Source organism: Castor canadensis, chromosome 5 (assembly GCF_047511655.1).
Source record: "Castor canadensis chromosome 5, mCasCan1.hap1v2, whole genome shotgun sequence".
Taxonomy (NCBI): domain Eukaryota; kingdom Metazoa; phylum Chordata; class Mammalia; order Rodentia; family Castoridae; genus Castor; species Castor canadensis.
This window is the reverse complement of record NC_133390.1, coordinates 73,194,680-73,218,250: the sequence shown is the minus strand read 5'-3', so window position 1 is coordinate 73,218,250 and position 23,571 is coordinate 73,194,680. Positions and strand designations below refer to the sequence as shown.

Here is a 23,571-nt window from a genome sequence, read left to right as displayed (position 1 = left end):
CTTCATTGTCTTTGGCAAAGAACTCAGACCTCATTTCTGGAAAATTCATTTATTCATTTCTTAAATACACATTGGTATTAAGGCTTGGTGAATTTTTCCATGTCTTCTGATTTTCCAAAGATGTCTGTTTTGTCCTTGTCAATAACATTATAGGTATTTAGAATCTTTTAACTCTGTCTCTTGCAATGTGATCCCCTGGGGATGTTATCCCCTCCCTTCTAGCCAGATTCTCAAAAGAAATTGTGCCACTCAATTATCAGATAGAGAAACTATGGTTTGTCTTATGCATTCCATGATCAAATATGTAAGACCTTTCCTTTCTACTCCAGAAACCTCTAATTTAGGTGTTCTTAGTCTTAAACTGTTTACATTCTTCTGAATTTTTTCATAACCCAGTGTGACAACTAAGAATTTTATAGTCATGCCAATCTAGAGTTGGGAAGCTAAAAAGTTTTACAATGTACCTTATCAGTATAGAGAAGTTTCTGAAGACTTAAGACCTAATCTTTGAGAATTTCTGGCTCCTGGGCCCCAACACAAGATCTGATCAAGGATTGATAGGGTTTTACAAACTATTTGCCTCTTGATACTTCAATTCAGATCTTAACTTCTATATTAAAATTATGCTAGCTCAAATCTGACTGGCAGTTCAGTTATCTAAGGTAAATTCTTCTTTTTAATTTTATTTAGATGCTTAATTATCTGTTTTTTTATGGTACTGGGGATTGAACCCAGGGCCTTGTGGATGCTAGGAAAGTGCTACTTATATGTTTAAAATATTGTTTGATTAGGGAATACATTTTCTTGGTTAACCAGATAAATGTGTAGATTGATAGATATGGAAAGTTTATAGAATGAAAAGTCTCACTTCCTATCCCTGTTTATCCATTCACATCCTACTCCCCAGAGCCTCATTAGCTTTTAGGTTTATATCTTTTTTTTTGTTTGTTTTTAATCTTACAATGTTTGGATTTCCCACCACCCCCTACAAATGAAGAGTACATTTCCATCTGGGTGTAAAAAGGGCTATCAGATACGGATTTTTACTCCGCTTAATGACAGTCAAGCTTGCCAGCCCTTGTATTTCTGCATTAATTTCTTAGCTGAAGAACACTGCCTTGAGAGGAGTAAGAGTAGAGGAGGTTAAGTGTTTTATCAAATGACTGGATGTCTTTAGCTTTGTAGCTGCTTCTGTATTTAGGTGAGTCACAGTAACTATATGCAAGCGAACTGTGAAAAGCTTTGTAAGCCATATTAAGGACTTTGGACTTTGTCTCAGGATCAGTGGCTACTGACCTTTCCAGCAGAAAGAAACCTGCTTAAAAGCAGAGGAGTTATTTGGACTACAGGAAGATCATTCAAGCAGAGTGGACAGTAGATCAGAGTGATGTGGGAGTGGGCTAGGAGGACAGTAGGAGAATTCCAGGTGAAAGGTGATGATGCTAATGTTAATCTAGGGCATTGACTTCGAGGCCAGAGCAATGTGAATGGGTTTGGGCAGTATTTAGGAGGTAGAATTCACAGACTAGGTGATTGGTAGAGGTATGGGGTGAAGGAGAAGGGAAGGAAATACAGGTAGCCCTCAGATTTCACCCTTTAGAGTGCTATGTAGAGCACAGCAGAAAGAGATTGGGGGTGGGTAGGGACAGATAGGGTGAACTTTGGATATGTAAGCCACTACAAATGTTCTTTGGTAAGTTGGCGTAATAGATCTGGAGCAGGAGGGAGATTTGGGCTGGAGGTAGAAATTTGGAATGTACGGCATGCCAGTCATAATTGTGAAGCTTTGTAAATGGCAAGTTACGTAAAGAATGGGTACATTGAAAGAAGACTGAGGACCTAGGACCTAACCCTCAGGAATACTGGAAGGGTGTTTGCCAAAGCCTAACCTAAGGGTTACCAGTATCTGAAACCTTTGATAAACTTGTTATAAATTCTGACCCCTGAGTGCTGGTAGGGCTTCTGTGTATTGTTGTGGTTATTCTTATGTCTCTCCTACTGAAGAGACCTCATTAGTGTTTTTAACAAACATTTCAGAAATTCTTTGTACACTCAAGTTGAAAATGTTAGAGATGGGTGAAGGAAATGAGTACATACTACAATAGAAACTTCAGGAGTGGCAGAAGAGTGAGGGGAACCATGAGAAAATAATACTGATGTGGAGAAAATTTTTGAGGATGATGTCATTCATTGCCAACAGGATGGAGTAAGAGAAATAAAATGAATAAAATGTATAATTGGGTTTTAGCAACATGAAAATGGTTGAAAACTTTGTCAGGAATATTTCTCCAATAGAGTGCTGAAGGCAAAGGTAGATTCTAACAGGACAAATAAATGAATGGGAAGAGAAGAAGTGCCTATTGCTAGGGAGGTAATGTCTGATGAAAGCTTAGCTGTAAAAGCGTGGATGTTGAGAGCATATCAAAGTTGGGTGTGTGGTCAAGGAAGTGTGACTGTGTGTATCTGTGTGTGTGTGTTAATTTGGGAGAGACCTGAATTAATTGGCATACTGAGGAGGAGTTTGTAGGAGAGGAAATTAGAAGGTAGGAATATAGGGATATACATGGAATAGAACTAGAGCACAGAATGGGAAGACATCCTAGAGGAAAGGAAGAAATGATGTAGATATGGGAAAGTTTTTATTCGATTGGCAGGTGGTGGATGTAGGGGTCATTCCCATCCGATGGTGTCTGTTTTATCTGTGAAGCTTCAGGTCCTTATGGAAAACAAGGATATTGACAAGCATTAAGACTGAAAATAGAGAACATAATTTATGGTTGCATTGTAAAAAAAAAAATTTAGTACCATAATTTTTTCCTGTTTTTTGTTTTCAAGGTAATTTTTCATACCAACAAATCTTATCTTTAAATCTTATCACAATGTAAATGATGAAGTATAGCATCTTTTCTTGACTTTCAAAATACAAAAAAAAAAGAATTGTTTTATTTTTAGAATTTTTTGTATAGGTTTGCAAATGTTCCAGAGCAGCACGTGGTTAACTAGAATCAGTTTCATTATTCTGAGGAACTATTATTTTGTATTTCAGTCTTTGACTGCTTGTTTTCATGAAACAAAAATGTTGTTTTATTTGTTTCTTGTTTCAGGAGATTTATTGAACTAAAACACTACAGTGACGAGCTGCAGTCAGTCATTGCACATCTTCTTCGAGTCAGAGCTGTAAGTTGTCCCAGAGATTTTTGACACATACTTATAAGGAAGGTGCTTGTCACTTAATCACCATGTTTTTAAGTAATGAGTGGTATTTATGATCAATAACTGGTTTTTATATTCAATTTAGTGTGTTCATCATCCAAATTGTCTCTTAAAAGAAATAATGAGGCCAGGCATCATGGCCCACACCTGTAATCCCAGGTACTTAGGTGGCAGTGATTAGGAGAATAGTAGTTTGAGGCCGGCCCTGGCAAAATGTTAACAAGGCCCCATCTCAATCAATAAGCTGGGTCTTACAGCATGTATCTGTAGTCCCAGTTATGTGGGAGGTCATAGGTAGGAGGATTGAGGCCTGTGGCCCACCTGGGCAAAAGCTTTAATCCCTCCTTGGAAAGTAACTAAAGCAAAAAAAGAGCTGGTGGTGTGACTCAAGTGGTAGAGCACTTGCCTAGCAAGGGTGAGGATTCTGATTTTAAATCCCAGTACCACCAAAAAAAAAAAAAAAAAAAAAATCTGTAGAACTTCAGCTTATTGTTTTCTCTGTGCTTTGTAACAGTATACTTGCTCTGACAGCTTATCAAAAGGCGCATTGTTTTAGTATTGTAATGTGAGTAAGGGTAAGATTCAAGGTTGCATATAATAGTACCCCATTTTTAAGGTGCGTGGAATAGTTTATGGATATTGGGCCATCCTGTGTCCTTTTCTTTCTTTCTTTCTTTTTGTTTTGGAGACAGGGTCTCACTATGATAGCTCGGGCTGGCTTCAAACTCATGATATTCCAGCTTCAGCCTCCCAAGTGCAGGAGTTACAGGCATGCACCGCTGTACCTTGTTCTGCATTCATGCTCTTAAGTTCTACTATGTAAACTTATTTGAGATAACAACAGTCTGTCATGACAAAAGGAACTAGAAATTGAGGAATAATCATTGTACTTAACCATATAGTTTATCTGTAATGGACATGAAGAAAACCACTTTTAATTAATGTGCCTGGAAAATGTGTTATTCACTCTGATCCTTTGGGGTAACTAGAGGGAACCTTAGAACTTGCCTTTGCTAAAGGCTTGGTTCTAAAATCAGATTTTATGTTGGCTGCAATCCTCTCGAGATGAAACATACTGTGTGGGATTTGCTTTAATGAAATAGTCCACTGATAAGAACGGGGGCAGTTTTAGATGAAACTAGATTGACCATATAATAATTATTGAAGCTGGGTGTTGAGAAGTGTATGTATAGCTGTCTATTCTCATGAGAAATGGAGCTATACCTTTTTACTCTCTGATTATTTGTTTTGCTGTCCTGGGGATCAAACCGGGGAGCTTCACACATGCTTGACAAGCACTCTACCTCTGAGCTATATTTCTAGCCCTTTGTTCTCCATGTTTTTTGTATGTTTGAAGATTTCCATAATAGTATAGAAAAATAGTGCTGGCAGTGTAACTCAGTTGTAGAGTACTTGCCTAGCATGCATGAGCTCTGGCACCACGTGCGCACACACACACACACACACACACACACACACACACACAATAGTATAGAGAAGCAGGGCTAGTGGAGTGGCTCAAGTGGTAGAGTGTCTGCCTAGCAAGTGTGAAGCCCTGAGTTCAAACCCCACTACTGAAGGAAAAAAAGGAAAATAAATAGACGATAGGAAGAAAATCTTTCTGAAGATGCTCATATTGGCCAGTCTGTTAGAAGTATTTTGGGTATATGTTAGTCCATTTTCTGTTGTTATAACAAAATGCCTTTACTTTGTAAAGAAAAGATGTTTAATACAGAATTTTTAAACCTGTTGAAATCACCATGAGAAGGGAACTAAGGTAGAAAGGAGAAAAATAGAGAGATGAAACAATTTGGGTTATAATATATGGAAATGTCACAGTGAAACTCTTGGTGTAGCTATCTTATACAGACAAAAATGTCTTTTTTCTTTTTTTTTTTTTTTTTTTTTTTTTTTTCTTTCATTTTTCTTTTATTATTCATATGTGCATACAAGGATTGGTTCATTTCTCCCCACTGCCCCCACCCCCTCCCTTACCACCCACTCTGCCCCCTCCCTCTCCCCCCCCCCAACACCCAGCAGAAACTATTTTGCCCTTATTTCTAATTTTGTTGTAGAGAGAGTATAAGCAATAATAGGAAGGAACAAGGGTTTTTGCTGGTTGAGATAAGGATAGCTATACAGGGCATTGACTCACATTGATTTCCTGTGCGTGGGTGTTACCTTCTAGGTTAATTCTTTTTGGTCTAACCTTTTCTCTAGTACCTGTTCCCCTTTTCCTATTGGCCTCAGTTGCTTTAAGGTATCTGCTTTAGTTTCTCTGCGTTAAGGGCAACAAATGCTAGCTAGTTTTTTAGGTGTCTTACCTATCCTCATCCCTTCCTTGTGTGCTAAAGCTTTTATCATGTGCTCGTAGTCCAATCCCCTTGTTGTGTTTGCCCTTGATCTAATGTCTGCATATGAGGAAGAACATACAATTTTTGGTCTTTTGGGCCAGGCTAACTTCACTCAGAATGATGTTCTCCAATTCCATCCATTTACCAGCAAATGATAACATTTCGTTCTTCTTCATGGCTGCATAAAATTCCATTGTGTATAGATACCACACAAAAATGTCTTTTTTCAAAAACAGCGAGCAGGAAGTAAAACAGGTCCTGTCTAGGGGTTGGCACCAGTGGGAGGGGGAGGATATAGGGAAAGGGTGTAGGAGGATGAATATGGTGGAAATATTATGTATTCATGTATGAAAATGGAAAAATGAGACCTTTTGAAACTATTCAACATGGTTGAATGGGGGGAGGGGGGATAAAGGAGAATGATGAAAGGGGTAAATTCAACTAGGATATGGTAAGAACTTTTATAAATGCCATAATGTAGCCCTAGTACTACTACAACAACAACAATAATAAGAGGTTTGTTTAGCTCATAGTTTTCTAGGTTCAGTCGAAACTGAGCTCATCATAACATGACAGATGTTGTCATGGTGCGAGCATGTATAGAAGGGAAAGATCACATGGTGAGACAGGGAGACAGAGACTGAAGAGAGGCTAGTTTTGTCATTTTCATGAGCTTTCTCAGATCCTGTGAGAACTAAATTAATCCCTTCCAAGTTAATGTCTCTTAGGATTTTAACTTGTTCTTACAAGGCCCCACCTCTTAAAGTTCTACTTCTCAACACAACCCTACTGAGGACCAAGCTTTCAGCACATGAACCATTAGGGGACAGAGTACTTCCAAATCATAATCGAGTTCTTAGATTATAAAATACTTCCTAGGTAAAGAAAGGTACTGGTGAGATTACTAGGCTGGAGTTGAGAACTGGGTATTGGAAAGGAGAATAGATTAATGAGGTAAAATTTCTAGGCCTTCATTGCCTTGAAATTGCCCAAAATAATTAGGAAGCAATTCTTGTGGGAAATGGGGCTCAGGACAGAGATACCCCCAGAACATTGGAAGAGCAATTCAAACCTTTTTGAAAAAGGTTTGTTCAAAAGCACTGGGCTAGAAAACTGGGAGAATCTTTTTAACTTAGTGTCTGACTAATTATGAAAGCCGTATCCCTCCTCAAAGTCCTTCAATAAAGGGGGGGACACTGTGTAAAGTGTGATTTAACAGCAAGATAACAGGTTAGGGAGTCAAGGGTAGACAGAACTAAACCATCAAGCAGTCACACGACTAATCCAAAGCGTTGAGAAGTTCTTAGTCTTTCATGCTCAGAAAAAAATAGAATCAAAATTATCAGGACTATCAATGATGGAGGAGTAAATTTTAAAACATGTACAGTTAAACACTCGGAAAAATCCATGAAGCATACAGAACAAATTTAAGTGAGATCCAAAGGAAGGAGAAATGATTGTCATTGTGAGACTGTTGCAGATCATTGAGACTAGAGGATATGGATGATTGCTTTCGGAAAGCAAGAGAGAAAAAGTGTCACAAAGCAAAGTACAGTAGTGATTATTTTTTTTCTACTGTAAATGTATTTAAAAATGTGATTAACATTGAAATAACCTTTAAAGATGACAAAACTGTGTTGCTAAGAAATTTTTAAAAAGATTCTCCCACCCAGATGATTTTGTATTCCTTGTAACTTTGCCATTCTACTTTAGCTGTTGTATCTTTCTAAGTTTCCCCAACCTTGCCCAACTTGTTTCTACCCTAGGACTTTTATTTGTTCTTTCCTCTGCCTGTACCGTTCTTCACCATTAGCATCCTGTCTTAACTTACTCTCTTTTGGCATTCAGTTCTTGGCTCATGTGCCTTGCCTTCAAGAGATTTTTCCTAGGTATCTGATTCAAAATAGAATGTCATTGTCCACCATTTCCTATTAATGCTGTTGTCTTTCGTATCCCAATTGATGTTGTATTTGGTGCTCATTTGTTAAATTATCTCTGTGTTATTCCACAAGACCTGGTGCTTTGTTTTCTTACTTATAAATTCCTGGAATAAAATCCCTGGAATAGGGACTGGTACATGGTAGGCACTCACTTAAATATGCATTGAACAAATGAGTGAGGGTATATGATAAAAGTTTTATCTTTTGAAAAAATCTAAAAAAGAGTAAGTTGCTTCTTAAATTTTATTGTAACCAACCAGAGGGAACTTGTGTATGAGATTTAAACCTTTAAAGAACAAGACCTTGACACCAAAGTTTGTAATCAATCAAGAGAACTCTGAGTGTAGGTTTTATCTTAAACTCTTTGAAAACAGGCCTCTCTTACTGACATGAAAGATACACAGTTTGTGGTCTTAAAGGGAAAGGCAGCACTTGATCTGTAAGTCAAGTTGAAATTTTGACTGTGTAAGTGAGAGAAATACCAAGGAAAAATACATGACTAAAACCTTCTGATTAACTTAGGTTTTCAGATGGTGTTCTCAAATTGGGAGAAAGACAGTTCAGACATGTACAATAACAGCGAAGTGAGATTAAGTAAAAAATGGAAGGTTAAAGTCCTCCTGGACAGAAGTCTGCAGATCTCATAGAAAGCTCCACAGGACAGGCCTTTTCCTAACAGCCAGAGTGTCAAGCCTCAAAGAAGCCTTAGATGCTGTTTCACACATCTAAGGTGATAAATTGTTAACAGATGGAGAGAAAATAGAATCATTTGACTCTCTTTCAAGGACAATGCTTTTGAAATGAAAAAGTAAAAAATAAGTAATAGATAGGTGAGAATTAAATATTTAAGAAGTCAAAACAGAACAACCGGAAGGGCAGGTGGCCTTAGACTAAGAATAGCTGAGTTCGAAACTGGTCTGTTATGTACTGGATTCTTTAGGCAAATTCTGTAACCTTTCAGAGTTTGTTTTCTTTGCTGGAAAATGAGAATTATATCTGCCTGACACATAGTAGGTACTAAATAAATTTTTTGCTATATGAATGAGTGCCTTGCAGCATTATGACTGATGATAAGATCATTTGTGTTTTGGAGCTAAAGTAAAAGAAAACTAATACTGATACATTAAACATTTATTTAACCACTGTGTTTAAGTCATGGCGCCCACACGAATTACAATATTCTTACTTAATTCCCACTGCAGCCCTTTGAAGATAGTGCTGTTATTGTCCCCATTTTACAGATTAGGAAACAGAGGTAAATGAAATTAGGTAATAAGTTGTCTTATATCTCTCAGTAAACTGATACACGGAGCCAGAATGTAGACTTTAAATCTGCCTCCAGAGCCCACCTATAAATGAGACATAAGTGGCACCTATTGGCAGAGACATGAACTCAAGTAAAGTGAAGGAGAAGCAAACTGATATTCATTGAGCCTCCATGCTTATTGCTAGGAACCTTACAAATATTATTTCATCTTTACAAAGACATGTGGTGAGGGTCATTGCCACATCTCCTAAAGAAAGATAAAATAAAAAGGCTTGCAGAGGGGTAATAAATTCTCCAAAGCCGAAACCTAAAGTAAGTATTTGAACTCACATTTGTCTGACTTAAAATTCTTTGTTGCCTGCTACACTGTGTTGCCTCTTAAGAGGAAATCAAATTTTAAAGAAAGAGGTGGCCATTTAAGTTTGCTCATATTCTAAAAATGTCAATTATAATTATTGACTACTATTAAACATTTAATTTGTAGTCATTGATAAAGTTGGTAACATGCGGTATTTGTGAAACATTTAGTTAATGCTGGCAGTATGAAGTATTACATAGGACTTCTTTGAATACCATTTCAGCAGAAAGCATCAGGAGTCTTTTGTTTTTTTTTGCAGGTTTTTAAAATTTATATGTTTATTCATATTTGTATACCTTGTTTGGGCTACCTCTACCCCTGGCCTCCACCCCCACCCACATCAGGAGTCTTAAGTCTCAAAATCATTGACTCCTTAGGAAAATTAGGGGGGAAAAAAGCTATATGTATTCAGATTTTTAAAATACCATCATCTAATAGCATGTCATAGGAACTTTGTCTGAAAAAGACATTTAGTCACCTACTCCTTCAAAAGGATAGAGAAGGAGTTCCTGGTTCAGAAAGTATAATCAGGTGGAAGCTGTCAGATTTCTTTTGTTGTCTTAGAATTTTCTAATTGTCACTCCTTTCCTGACAATTGACTAGTGCTCTATTTTCAAAAAGGAAGCATTATCGGGAATAAAATTGAAATCACTGTGTAGAGCCCCTTACCACTAGCACCAAATGTTCTTGATTACGAACACCACTGAATCAGTCTGATTTCAGGGTTTAATCATTAATGTTTTACTTTATGGCCATTTTTGCCTTTCCTTCTTTCTAGAATTCATAACTTTTGGTCTATGGTTTATAGTTTTTCTTAGTTTCATCTTCTTTCTCACTGCCCAGTAATCTAGATAAAATCACTTCAGGTTTATTTGATTGGAATAATTTATTTCCATCTTAAAGAGTTCATACCAGAAACATTGTTGGTCCAATAACAACAATGTTGCAGTATATGTTGTCTAGTTCATGAGCAGAGTTATCTCCACATGTGGAATTGTTTCCCTCTTAGTGGTAAGAAAACTCTTGTCTCTTTTGGTCTTTCTCTGTGGACAAATCTATATTCCAGAGTTCTGCTTGCTATGGTAGAAGCTCCTTTTGTAGCAGCCACAGGAGTGGTATATGTACATTAACAAACTTTCAAGCCAAGTGTGGTGTAGTATACCTGTAATCCTAGTACTCACAAGGCTGAGTGAGGCACGAGGATCACAAGTTCATAATCAAGTCCAGTCTGGGCTATACAATGTGACCCTGTCTCAAAACAATCAAGCTTTCCGAATGGCAATTCGCAAAACTTTTTTGAACTTTTTTTTTTTTTTCCTTCAGACAGGGTCTGGCTGGTGATCCTTCTGTTTCATCCTCCTGATTGCTGGGATTATTGATGTGCACCATCACGCCAGGCTTGAACATTTATTTTAGCTCTGCTTTGTGTACTTATGTGGTTTCTAGTTTTGTTCTTAAGTGGTTATTTAATGAGTTCTCTCCCTCTTTTATGCCTAATATCTTAAAATGATAAAAATGCAGCTTTTAGGAAGGATGCTCAATATGTAAAAGTGCAGGGGTCTAGAAAAGTTAGTGATGTAAAATGACATTTTCCATTATGTAGTTTTTGGAGTACTAGTCCTGTAAGATGTTCACTACTGCAAATCATCTCTCGCTCAAAAAGCCATTATTCAGACATGGTGTAAAAAGAACTGCTAGAAAAGAGCCTGTTAAACTTTAGCTTCCCAAACTGAAACCACTTCAAAAAAGAAAAGAAAACAAACAAAATTTCGCACTGTAGAGTGCTCAAAAAATAATTGGGACATGACGTCATAGAGAAACTAGTTTAGTTATCTGGATTTACCCTGGAGTTTCAGGTGGAATAAGGACTGCAAACTTTGTCTTGAAAGCTGAGTTTAGTGTAGGCATCATCAAACTTTTTCTGCAAGCTAGATTAGTAAATATTTTCAGCTTTGTTGGGTGTTTGGTTCCTGTTCATCTGTGCAGCTTTGCTATGAAAGCAGCTATAGACAGTAGTAACGTGGATGAACATGACTGTGTTCCAGTAAGAACTGATTTATAAAAATTAGCAGCAGACATGTTGTGTGCCAACCCCCACCCTGTGGTATGTGTTCCCTCAAAGCAGAACATGGATAGGTGGAAAACCATTTATTATCCTCTTACACCTGCTCCAACAGTGATTCTTTCGCTTTAAGCTGAAACCTTGAAATGATTGATAGGTTGTGTAGTTAATATCTAATTCCTAAAATTACTTATGTTTGAGAAAGGAGTCAGGGAAGTAATTTATCCTTTGAGCTTATATTTAAAAGCTATATATCAGAAAAAAACTTAGGGGTTTATGTTAGATGAGTGTTTGGTCTTCTAGTTTACACCATAATATTTGGGGGAATAATAAATCAAGTTATTTATCATATGTGATATTCTGTTTTCTTTTTTGTAAAATTTATGTGAATGACTAGGCAGTACACATTTTTCCTCGGTGATCTAAATTATAATTCTTTTGTTATTGTCACCTGGCAGAGTAGTATAGGAATATATTGCAAGTGTTCAACATTTATGTATAAGACTGTCAATTAAATTGAATATATGTATGTCCTTTCCTCTGGTTAATTCCACTTTGGGGATTTATCATGAGAAAACAATCTGAAGGAGAAAGGCTTATTCTCAGAGATGCTTACTGTAACATCACAGTACTAAAAAAATAGAAGTAACTAATATCCTCAAGGTTATCCAGCAAAGGAAGCTTGTATATTTTATACACTATTCAGTGGAATTTTATGCAACTATTTAATGTGGTGTTTATTAAACGTAATATTAACCAGTTTGATAAAAATTACTACTTTTGCTATAGGAAATTTGAAGGTCATATTTAAAAACTATGCATAAAATTATGGAAGCTTAAGATAAGATAAATGTGGTATGATAGTATTAGTCTGTTTTTGTTTTTAGTATTTTTTTGCAATGGGTTTTTGGAAATTAAGATTTTTCTTTTCTATATTTTCTAAGTTCATTTTACTAGGCATGATTTGGAGTGGATGGTTGTTTTATTATTATGAGGATGAATTTTTTTTTAAGTAATTGGCATGTAACTTCAACCTAATTGCTATTTCTGTTAAATATTTCAGAGAGTAGCAGATCGACTCTATGGTGTATATAAAGTACATGGAAATTATGGGCGAGTTTTCAGGTAAGTATTAATACAGAATTTTAAAGCAAACACTTGGTTCTAATTAGCTTTTTTGCTTAAAAACAAGATTTATGAAATGTATGAAAATTTATGATTCTGGAAAATATAAGATTTTTGTTAATATTCTATAGTAGTGATTTGTAAGCTTTCAAGTATTTACTTAATTTCAAAGTCTTTAAACAAAAAGTAGTGAGGAAATTCAACATCTTGAGCAAATAGAAACGAAACTGCTGTGATTGAAGCAAGGGTGTGGCCTTTTACTTTCTGGCAGAATGTCTGAGCAGATTCAATTAGAAATTACTGTCTTATAGAATTAGTGATTTTCTTTTTCTTTTTATCATTTTATAATTTGTGAAGACTTGCAAGGTAAAAGAAAAAAGAATATTTCTGGATATATCTTTTGGTTTTTTTTTTTTTTAGTTATTTTCTCTTATGAATTTTCTTACATGTTTATTGTTTGTGACATTTTAGAAATTACTATCTTGATTTTTTAATAAGAAAAATGTCTCGTGAATGTTCCATTATTGATTGAGCTAACTCAAGAACATTACTGATGTTACATTTTTGAATAGGTAATACATTCAATTGTAACAATATTCAAAAGGAACAAAAGTTTACATGGTGCAAATTCTCTTGCCCCTGCCTGCCAACCAGCCAGGTCTCTTCTTCTGAGACAGCTAATATCAGTTTCAATTTTGTGTATCCTTCTAGGAGGTTATAGTTCCGTATATAAAGTAAATTAACATGTAGACAAATATTTTTCCCTTTTTCAAACAGAAAACGAGAGCATTTCGTGTATATTGCTTTGTGCATTTGTTTTACCTTGTTTTTCACTGAAGAACTCTTCAAGTTGCAGTGTTATAAGTAAATAAGTGTATGGGATTCTATTGAACACAGGTATTATTATTTACCAGCATCCACCAAACGGTGATTTCCAGTCTGTTTTTGCACTCTGTGCAGCAATAAATATTTGTGTAGTATCATTTTACATGTGTGTGTGTAGAATTAAATCCTATTAAGTGGGATTACTGGGTCTAAAATAGTTGCATTTGTAGTCTTAATAGATATCGCCAAGTTCCCCTGTCTGGAAGTTATCAAACTCATATCAGCAAAGGATTATTATCTGTTTTCTTGTTGACATCCTTGACCAAGCTGTGTTAGCAAACTTGTTTTATTAGTCTGATGGTGAACAGTGGTTGCTTATTGTAGTTGTAATTTGCATTTATCTAATTACAAATAGTCAAGATTTTTTTTTTCACATGATTAGTAGCTTTCTTCTATTTCATGAGCTTTCTGTACATCTGTTTTTTTGGTGGTATTGGGATTTGAACTAAGAGCCCTGAGTTTGCCAGGCAAGTCCTTTACCACTTGAGCCACATTTCCACCCCCCTTTTTCTATATCTTTTTCCCTTTTCTCCCCTTGTTGGGCTGGTAATCTTGTTTCTTTCTTTCTTTCTTTTCCCATTTTTATAAGGATATATTTGTTGTGCAGGGGGTATTCATTGTTGTTTCTTAGTAATTTACATGAGTTCTTTATCTTTTAGGAAAATTAGATAATGAGTTGCACATTTTTTTCTAGTCATCATATGTCTTTTAACTTATGGTGGCTTTAACATATAGAAATACTCTATTTATTAAATTCAATTAAATGTAAATGACTAGCCTTTCTCCTTCTAAAAATAATAGCCTAATAATAACCTTTGATTTATGTATATGTCTTTTTTTTTTTTTTTAAGCAGAGGTCAGAAAGATTTTATTTGCAGAGAATTTAGTTGGAGAAAAGAGAAGAGAAAGACTGCATATTGAGAATGCAGGGGGACCCGGAAACCCTTGATTTATGTGTATGTCTTAATAAGACCTTCCTCACTTTGGATTATAAAATCTTTCTCATCTAATTTTTGTAGTTTCATAAATTTAACAAGTCCGTTTGTCTTTGGTTGATCAATACATTAAAATTAAATGAGGAAATTATATTGAAATGTGCAGGGTCAAACAAGTGAAAGGAAGCTTAAATAGAAGGATTGTAGTTCAAGGCCAGTCCAGGTAAAAAAAATAGAGACCCCATCTCAACCTATGGTTGTGTGTGGTCATCCCAGCTACAGGAAGTATAAAAGGGAGAATTGCAGTCCAGGCTGGGCCAGACGAGACCCTATCCCAAAAATAATCAAAGCAGAAGGACTGACAGCTTGGATTAAGTGGTATAGGATTTGCCTACCATGCTTGAGACCCTGAGTTCAACACCAGTACTGCTAAGAAAAAAAAAAAGGCCCTGAGAGAAGAAAGGCCAAACACACAGTTACTGTGGAAGGGAAATAGAGCTTTGGGGTAGTGGGCTGAGAGAGAGGAATAGAGGGTGAATGGGAAAGAGATAGAGAGGTTTCTCTGCTGAAAGCAGGTTGGGCATATTTTGTGGTTGTGGGACTCGAGGGGAGTAAAGTAGGGCAGTCTGTCTAACTCTTGCAGAGAACTCTTAAAGTTATCTTTTACTGCCTTACCAAGGGAAATGGGAGAATTTGCTTTTTATTCTACAGAATACTATGACTATGGTTGGTTTTGCTGTTGTTTTTGGTGGTGGTGGTGGTGGTTTGGGGGGTTGGGGAGGGGTTGGAGAAATACGGGGATTTAAACTCAGAGCCTTGTTAGGCAGGCACTCTACCACTTGACCTTCCAGCCCTCCATGGTTGTTTTAATGTTCATTTTAAAAAGTTTTTTCTCTCTAATGAATGTCACATTCATTCTTCAGAATGATTGTGACATGTTTTTCATGTGGCTTTAGATATCTATGATGAAATGTTCCAGTTTAAGGGACACTGATGAGAGGGTATCATTTGGGAATGCAGAAAAGGATTGCTGAGGGTTGGCAGTTGGTGGGAGATGGATTGTACCTTCTGAGTGCTTCCGATCCAAAACAGTAATGAAAAATTCACAAGTTGAGGGCTGTAGTATAGCACAGTGGTAGGGCACTTGCCTAGTCCCAGGTACAATCCCTAGCACCACACATAATCAATGTTTGGAACCTTGAAATTGGGGGAGGGGGTGAAGCTTGATTTCTTCTTTGAAATTTGAGAGGGAAAAAATATCAAGATGGTTTCATCAGCTTTTTTTCTTAATTTTTTTCAATATAGTCAAGTTACATAAAATCTTGGCTTGTTGAATTAGATTGGAGTGATAAAATGAACTAAGAAAAAAGATTGAGTTGTGAGTGGAAAGGGTTGTCAGTGGGAAAGAGATAGAGATAAGTGTATAAGAAATGGATACACAAGGAAAATCTTTACCATGTTCATGTCACTGCTAATTTTTTTGTTCATTGTTTCTATTTTTTGCTTTTGTTTGTTTTGTTTTGGTGAGAATGTGTGTGTGTGTGTGTGTGTGTGTGTGTGTGTGTGTGTGTGTTGTGTGACAGAGATTGAATTTGCACATGCTAGTCAAGTGCTCTACTGCTGAGGCACACCCCCACCTCTGTTTGTTTTAGATAGAGGAGTGTGTTTTGTGTTCTTGAATTCTTAGGCTTTTTGCAGCCTCCTTCTCCTATTATATAGCACTTAACCTACTTATAGGGTAGACCAAGTAGATTATACTTGGTCATACCTCATAGGGACTCACAACAGTGGTCCCTATTTTCTCTAAGTTTCAGGCTAGGAACTTTTCACATGTACCAGTCCAAAAATGGACTAAATACATAAGTGGGGTTCATTCTGCAAAAGATATACAAAAGAGGGAAAAAAGAGTTATAAGTGCCAGTAACTGTGCACTTGCTACTAATGAAAGCTGTCAGTTTAAAATGTTATAGTCTGTTCACTGAGCATTTAAAAATACTCATCTCAGTTCATGGATTGTGAATACATAAGGAATCAACCAAGAGAAAACATTTCTCAAGATTCTGTTATAGTTTCTTCTAAGGGATTCCAGGAAAATACACAAGCAGTTTATTTGAAAGAGCCATGCTTGAAAGCACATGATCTGAGATCAAACTTCTTATACACCTCAAAGCTCAGTGACATAAAAATGTACTTTGTTTAATGATGCTAACTTCATTTTTTATGTTTTGACTAAATGCATGGTAAGTGGGGAGGAAGAAATCTTTTGAGTAAGAGAACAAAAAAGTAAGTGTTACAGGCTTGGATTAGCACATAGAGCACTCTACTACAGTTGATTATACTCCTAGTTTCGTCTCTTAGCTGCCTGAATTTGAGTAAACCATATTTGTTTTCTAAGATAGATTTTAAGTATTTATTCAATTGTGAGGTTAAATGAGGACACTGATTTCCAAACCCTTCCTTAGTTTGGAACTTTATGTGTACATGAAATCTTTGTAGAAGAGAACCTGTTGCTGTATACCTGCTTGGAACTGCAGTTATTCCCCCTCATGCCTCTGTCTCTGATGCATTCCAGATTGGATGACTAAATTAGCTCTAAGCCTCTATTTTTGTTGTAATTCGTAATGTTTTTCATTCCTCTCCTAAATCTAGAATGGTCAGGCATTCTTGGAGTCTTTTCCTTTCTTTCTTTAGTGAAATTGTAAGATACTAGTTCAGGAGGGATGTTAGTGGTTTTAATAGTTCACGGTTCTTAATCTAAGAGGAGAGAATGGACTTCAGACTCTCTAAAGCCTCTGAGACTATATGCAACATTTTGTGTTTCTAATTATTTTTAACTACGTAGGGAAAAGGTCTGTGTTTTCATCAGATGCTATAAGAAGTCCACAAACCTCACTTACCTGGTTCATCAAAGGCAATTGTCCATTAAGGACTCTAAGAGCAATTATACCTCTCAAAAATTTGAAGCTAAGTCCCCCTCTCCTTTAATAGTTCTTTGTATATTATTAGTTCTTTTCTCCCCCAGCTAAACTGTTTAACATTTTTGTTTCCTTTTTCTAGATTTATCCATGGACCCCAAGTTAGAGCTTTTTTGTGTAGTTAGTGATTCTTAAATTTTAATGAGCATATAATTCACCTGGAGATTGTGTTAAAATGCCCATTCTGGTTCTGGAGCAGGTCCTGTAGTCCTGCATTTCTAACAAACTTCCAGTGATGCTATTGCTAAAGCAATAGATCTGGAGCAGGTCCTGTAGTCCTGCATTTCTAACAAACTTCCAGTGATGCTATTGCTAAAGCACAGTTTGAGTAGCAAAGGACTGGACTCTAACCAACGATGGGAGAAAGCTTGTTTTTATCTTGCTCTTTCCAGTGCCTAACAGTGGTTGATACACAGAGTTAGTGAATGTTTTACACCTTACATTTATTAGTTTATTGATTGGCTCATTTTACCTAAGACTATAAAAGTCAAGTATTTATCAAGCACTAAACTATTAATAGAAATAGAATAATGATTAAATGTAAGACCTCTCTTGCTTAAAATTATTTTTAGTCCTGTTTAGGATTCATAGAATTAAATATGGCTGTGTTGACCTAGAGATGGTAGCAATAATAAGATGCTAAACACTAGATGAACGAAGTACCTGTGGGGCATCAGTAGACAATAATCTGGATTATCCCTGTTGCCATTGAGTGATTTATGGTTATATCAGCTATGATAACCACACTTCACATATGGCTGAATGCACTAGAAATCTGCTCAGACCCCAGATTTTATTTTCATTTGAAGATCTAGGCTTTACATATGCTGAATTTGCAGTGAAAAAGGGTGCTGGAGATATAGCTCAGTGATAGAGTGCTTGCCTACATGTAGAAGGCCCTGGGTTCAATCCCTGGCACCACACACACACACACACACACACACACACACACACACACAAAAATTCTAAGTCACAAAGGTAATTAAAAGCAGAATTGTCTTATATGTGTAGAAATGTACCTTTGGAGCTAGAACTAGAGATGTTAAAAAGCCATTTTGTAAATAGCAAAGCACTAAAGTTCATTGTTGGTGCCACTGTTTTGTGAGTAAACATATAAGTAAAGAAAATTTGTGAGGGCAGTCTTAACTATTTTTGTCTTTTAATTAGAACTGTACAGTTACTTACTGTTTTGCTTCCTTGACAATATTTTTTAAATGTGAGATTTTTTTTCTTCTAGTACTAAAGCATATGATCTGGTATTTCAAGAACAATTTATAAAAGCTATTAAAAGAAGAGTGCCATTTAATATGGGAATATAATGTTAAGGGGGAAAGCATGATACAAAATTACATACACCATAGAGTCTCAGCCACATTGAAACGAACAAATAAAAGGATTAGGAGGAGAGTATAGAATTATGTCATCTCTCAGTATAGGTTAAATATTCCTTACCTGAAATGCTTGAGACCAAAAGTGTTTTGGAATTTGGAATATTCAAGTATATATGAGATATCTTGGGGATGGAACCTAAGTCTAAACAAGAAATTCATTTGTATTTCATATACACTTTACCCTCATAGCCTGAAGGTAATATACCATATTTTTAGTGTACCTGTTTGGGTTTTTTTGTTATTGTTTTGTTTTGTTTTATTGGTTTTTTTGAGATAGGGTCTTAGTTATATAGGCTGGCCCCAAACTCAGTCCTCTTGCTCAGCATTCAAGCCTCCTGAGTGCTGGGATTACAGGTGTGGTGGCTGCCCCTGTATTTTCATTGATCTGTCACATGAGGTCAGATGTACAATTTTCCACTTATAGCACCATGTCAGCATTCAGTAAGTTTCAGATATCAGAGCATTTCCAAATTTAGATTAGAAATTCTCACTCTATATTTGGAGTTACAGATTTCTTCCCAGTTTACTATAATAACCATATATAACTTCCATAAAAATGTTACATATTTCTCATGAGAAGCATTTCACAGAAATGACAGTAAAATGATCTGAGTTGTTTTAGGCTTTCTCATGCAGTATGTATATTATTATTAAAGTTCTGTGCACTTAATGTTTCTTTACAATCATCTTTTTCTGTTAACTGTTACAACAATGTCATGTAACAGTCAGGCGCATTCATCAGAATTTTATAAGGAGCATTTAAAAATATACGAGGCCCAGAGACTATGATTAAGTAGATCAATAGTAGCGCTAGTATCCCTACTTTCAAAGAGCTCCACCATTAATTTAGATGGGCACTCTGGGAATGTTATCTATAAGCAGAGGCTATTTTGTATGGTGCTTGCTGCACACTTAACAGAAGGTATCAACTTTTGAGCCTTTATTTACATAGTTGTTAGACTTATGGGGAAAACAGAATATATGTGAGTCACAGAAAATAAATCCAAACATGGGTACCAGGCAGTATTTAAAAGATTCCATTGGATAATATTCCATATCTCTAGTCCATGGTGTTTTTGGTTTTATTCTTTTCTTCTTAGTGAGTGGAGTGCCATAGAGAAAGAACTGGGTGATGGACTGCAGAGTGCTGGTCACCACATGGACGTGTGAGTACGTGAGGAGCGGGAGCTTAATGTAACCTGAGGGGATTCAGTATTAGGAACTCCTCCATTCTTCTGTTTTTATCAAGTATAATGGCATCTATATTATGCTCTGTGTGTCTAGATTCAGCTTAAATTTATCTGAAGAATGCAAAGTTAGCTTAATGCATACATTCAAAAATTACTTTAATTCATATATTAGTGGAATAAAGATAAAACCTGTGTGTTCCTTTCAGTTTATGTAGAGAAGCTATTTGTAATGAATCAACCAAAAATCATACAGAACTAACAACTGAATTTAATGAGTATTTGAAATATCAATTTAATATATAAAATCAATGGTTTTTACATACCAACAATAACAATTAAAAAATAAAAAATTTTAAGCAATACTATTTTCAATAATATTAAAACATAATGCTTAGGGATTGATTTAATGAAAGATGTTGGAAAACCTTTAAAATGAAAACTATATGAACATATTGCTGAAAGAAATTAAAGAAGACCTAAATAAATGAATCGGAAGACTTGGTATTAAAATGTCCACTCTCCCCAAATTGCAGTCCTAGTCATAATTCCAATGATTTTTTAAATGGAAATTGATAATCTGATTATCAATTTATTTTATATTAATTTACTATAAATTAATTTAATTTATATTAAAATTAAATGACCTAGAGTGGCCAAAACAGTTTTGACAAACAATAAAGCTGAGCAAGAATGAGAGTAAAAGTTCAGATCTCAGTTTGACCTACCTCCTTCCCTGCCCCAGGCAAAGATTAACTATAAGCTATAGTGTAGTGAAAAGAGAGATCCATACCTTTACAGTACATATCAACAGATGGTTATCCACATAGGGAAAAAATGTGTACAAAAAATAATTCAATTGAAATTGAAAATAATTCAATTGGGGCCTTACTCATAAATTTAAAAACTAAAATGCTAACTTTTAGTAGAAAACATAGGAGAATATTGTTGCAACCTTGGGGTAAGCAAAGATTTCTTAAAGAGACCATGAAAAGAAGAAACAAATTAAGGGTAAGTTAATCATTATCAAAATTTAAAATTGATGCCTTCAAAAGCAATTTTGGGGGAAGGAGAAATGGGGAGTAAATGTTAAACTGGGTACAAAAGTTTAGTTAGAGAAGATGAAGCATACTGGAGATGGATGGTGGTGATGGTTGTATAACTGTGCGAATGTACTTAGTGACACTGAACTGTACACTTAAAGATGGGTACAAAGGTAAATTTTGTATTTTATGTATTTTTCTACAAAAAAAAAGATACATCATTAAGATAATGAAGAGGCAAACCACAAGCTGGAGCAAACCATAATATATAAAGAACTGCTACAATTCAATAATGAAAAGAAAAAATAGTTTTTAAATATTCTTACCACAAAAAAGATGTTTGTCAGGTATGGATGTGTTAATTAGCTTGAATTAATCACGTCACAGTGTATCATCTATCAAAACATACTGTACACTGCAAGCATATACAGTCTTTGTCAGTTATATCTTTAAAGCTCTGAGGGGGTGAAAAATGCTTTATCTAAATGCTACTTTTCTTTAGCTAATATTCAAGCTGAGTAGCTATTTTCAAACCAGCTTCTTTAACTACAAGTTTTCCTGTATTCTGTTGATTTAGCATTTTAGTATTTGCAAGAATTCAGGATCATCATTCTAGCTGATTATTTAAAATATTAAGTAACATGATTCTCAGTGCTAATATCTAAAAATCTTTACCATTTAAAGTTCTCTGTCCAAGGAAATGCTAGTTTATTCCTACGTTATATTTGTATCTTCAAGCCACCAAGCCCTGTGGCACCTCCTTTTTGTTTCCTTTTTTCCCTTTCTTCTTTTTTGTTTTTGAGACAGTCTTTTTTTTTTTTAAATTTTTTCTTTTATTCATACGTGCATACAATGTTTGGGTCCTTTCTCCCCCCTTCTCCCCATCCCCTCACTTCCTCTTTCCCCCCCCTACCCCCTTGCTACCAGGCAGAAACTATTTTGCCCTTATCTCTAATTTTGTTGAAGAGAGAGTATAAGCAATAATAGGAAGGACCAAGGGTTTTTGCTAGTTGAGATAAGGATAGCTATACAGGGAGTTGACTCACATTGATTTCCTGTGCATGTGTGTTACCTTCTAAATTAATTCTTCTCAAACTAACCTTTTCTCTAGTTCCTGGTCCCCTTCTCCTATTGACCTCTGAGACAGAGTCTTACTATAGTAGCCCAGGCTGGCTTCGAACTTGAGATCCTCCTGCCTTGGTCTCTTTAGTACTGGGATTACAGGCGTGGAACACCATGCATAGCTCTCTTTCTTTTCTTAAGATTATCTCTTTTAGAATCATAGATTTATGAACTAAAGAGAGATTTTCCTACTTTTCCCCCTACTCTTAACAGTGATTATCGAGACTTTTTTTTCCCACTTAGATGAGATTGCTCACTCTAGCATTTGTAAGTTTATAATTACAGAATATGTATTTTTGCCTGCTTTTATAAATCCTGTAAACACATTGGGGGGGCAGGGAGGGAGGAGAGAAAAGAGAAGAGAGAAGAGGGGAGAGAGAAAGGAGAGAGGGAGAGGGAAGAGAGAGAGAAGAAAAGAATTAATATGAAAGAAATTCACAATGTGATCAGAGAAGTAAAACCAACATGAAAGAAAGTTCAAGTTCTAAAACTTGTTGATGAGAGATGAATAAAGACTCAAGTAGTCTAGGAAAATTTTCTGGCTATGTGCTTGTGGGATTTGGAGAAGCCATGTTGAGAGCCATCCCATTTCTGCCCAGTAAAGGATCAGGTGCAGGGAGGGGAATGACATAACTCTGAGGAAGAGGTCGTCCTCATCAAAGCAGAGGCTGTTGCTGACAATTAGAACAAAGGAAGGCTTTGAAAATTTCCTGTAAGTTTTATTTGCTCTATTTTTCCCTGTGTAGCTTTTTGATATCATTATAAATAATTGCTACAGAGAAAATGTGTATAGCAATTATACCAAACATCTTTTCTGTAGGTTTTATAGCCCTTTTATTAAGACCTTTGAACCATAGATTAAAGTCATACAATGCTTCTTCAATTACCTGTAAAAAGGACCATTTTTGTTTGTTTGTTTGTTTCTAAGTCATTGCACTTTGGTAAAATTTAATAAAATAATTGTGGTAATTACAAATTTCCATAAATATTTCTAAATGCTAATTCTCACTTTCCATACTTTGTCACTGGCAGGTGACAAATGGCCTGTGCACCATACTTTGAATAGCACTTCTTATAGAATGTTAATACTTTGTCACAATGAAAATTTTATGCAGTGTTTTTTAAAACAGATATGCATCCTCTATTGATGATATTTTGGAAGATGAAGAACATTATGCAGATCAGTTAAAAGAGTATCTTTTTTATGCAGAAGCACTGAGGTAAGTATTTAATAAAAGTTCCAGATGTACCTGATCCCTACTCATTTCATATGCTACTGTAAAATACAGATAGTAACGTTCTTTTAAAATGGATGAGTTCTCAGCATATTCCTCTGTGTTGCGGAGTGTTAGGCATAAAAATGTAAGAGAAGGACTGCCCTTGAAACATTCTATTGATAAAACCCAGCAGTCCCAGGCATCAGTTCTGTCTTTGTCTATTGTTCTTTCTACTTTTTTCCAGTTTGAAGATTGTAGCAAAATACAGATAGAATGTATATAGTGCTATTTGTCACTAGGTTGCATATTGCCATTTTAATTATGTAATTTTTTTTCCCATATCTGTGTGCCTTAACACCAAGAACTTTTCCTTCTGTTTTTATGGTATCTCCTATAGAGCCAAACAAAATTCGCTGCTAGATAGTCCTATTTGATTAAGGAAAAGTTATTGTATTTCTTCTGCTCAATTTAGAAAAATGAATTATTTTCCTGGGATG

At 35.7% G+C, this 23,571-nt stretch overlaps 1 protein-coding gene and 1 long non-coding RNA gene across 4 annotated transcripts in view; both read left to right on the top strand.

The window, feature by feature from the left end:
• Snx4 (sorting nexin 4) overlaps positions 1-23,571 on the top strand; it is a 59,524-nt gene that overhangs the window by 25,093 nt on the left and 10,860 nt on the right. For all 3 annotated transcript variants that reach the window (XM_020184184.2, XM_074073354.1, XM_074073355.1), the window contains 4 exons: positions 3,105-3,177; positions 12,258-12,319; positions 19,606-19,671; positions 22,988-23,077. In XM_020184184.2, coding sequence (XP_020039773.1) covers positions 3,105-3,177; positions 12,258-12,319; positions 19,606-19,671; positions 22,988-23,077 — 291 coding nt within the window. The remainder of the gene's footprint in view (positions 1-3,104; positions 3,178-12,257; positions 12,320-19,605; positions 19,672-22,987; positions 23,078-23,571) is intronic.
• Positions 12,334-18,077, top strand: LOC141423256 (uncharacterized). The gene is made up of 2 exons (XR_012447975.1): positions 12,334-17,313; positions 17,382-18,077. It is a non-coding gene; the product is annotated as an uncharacterized lncRNA (long non-coding RNA).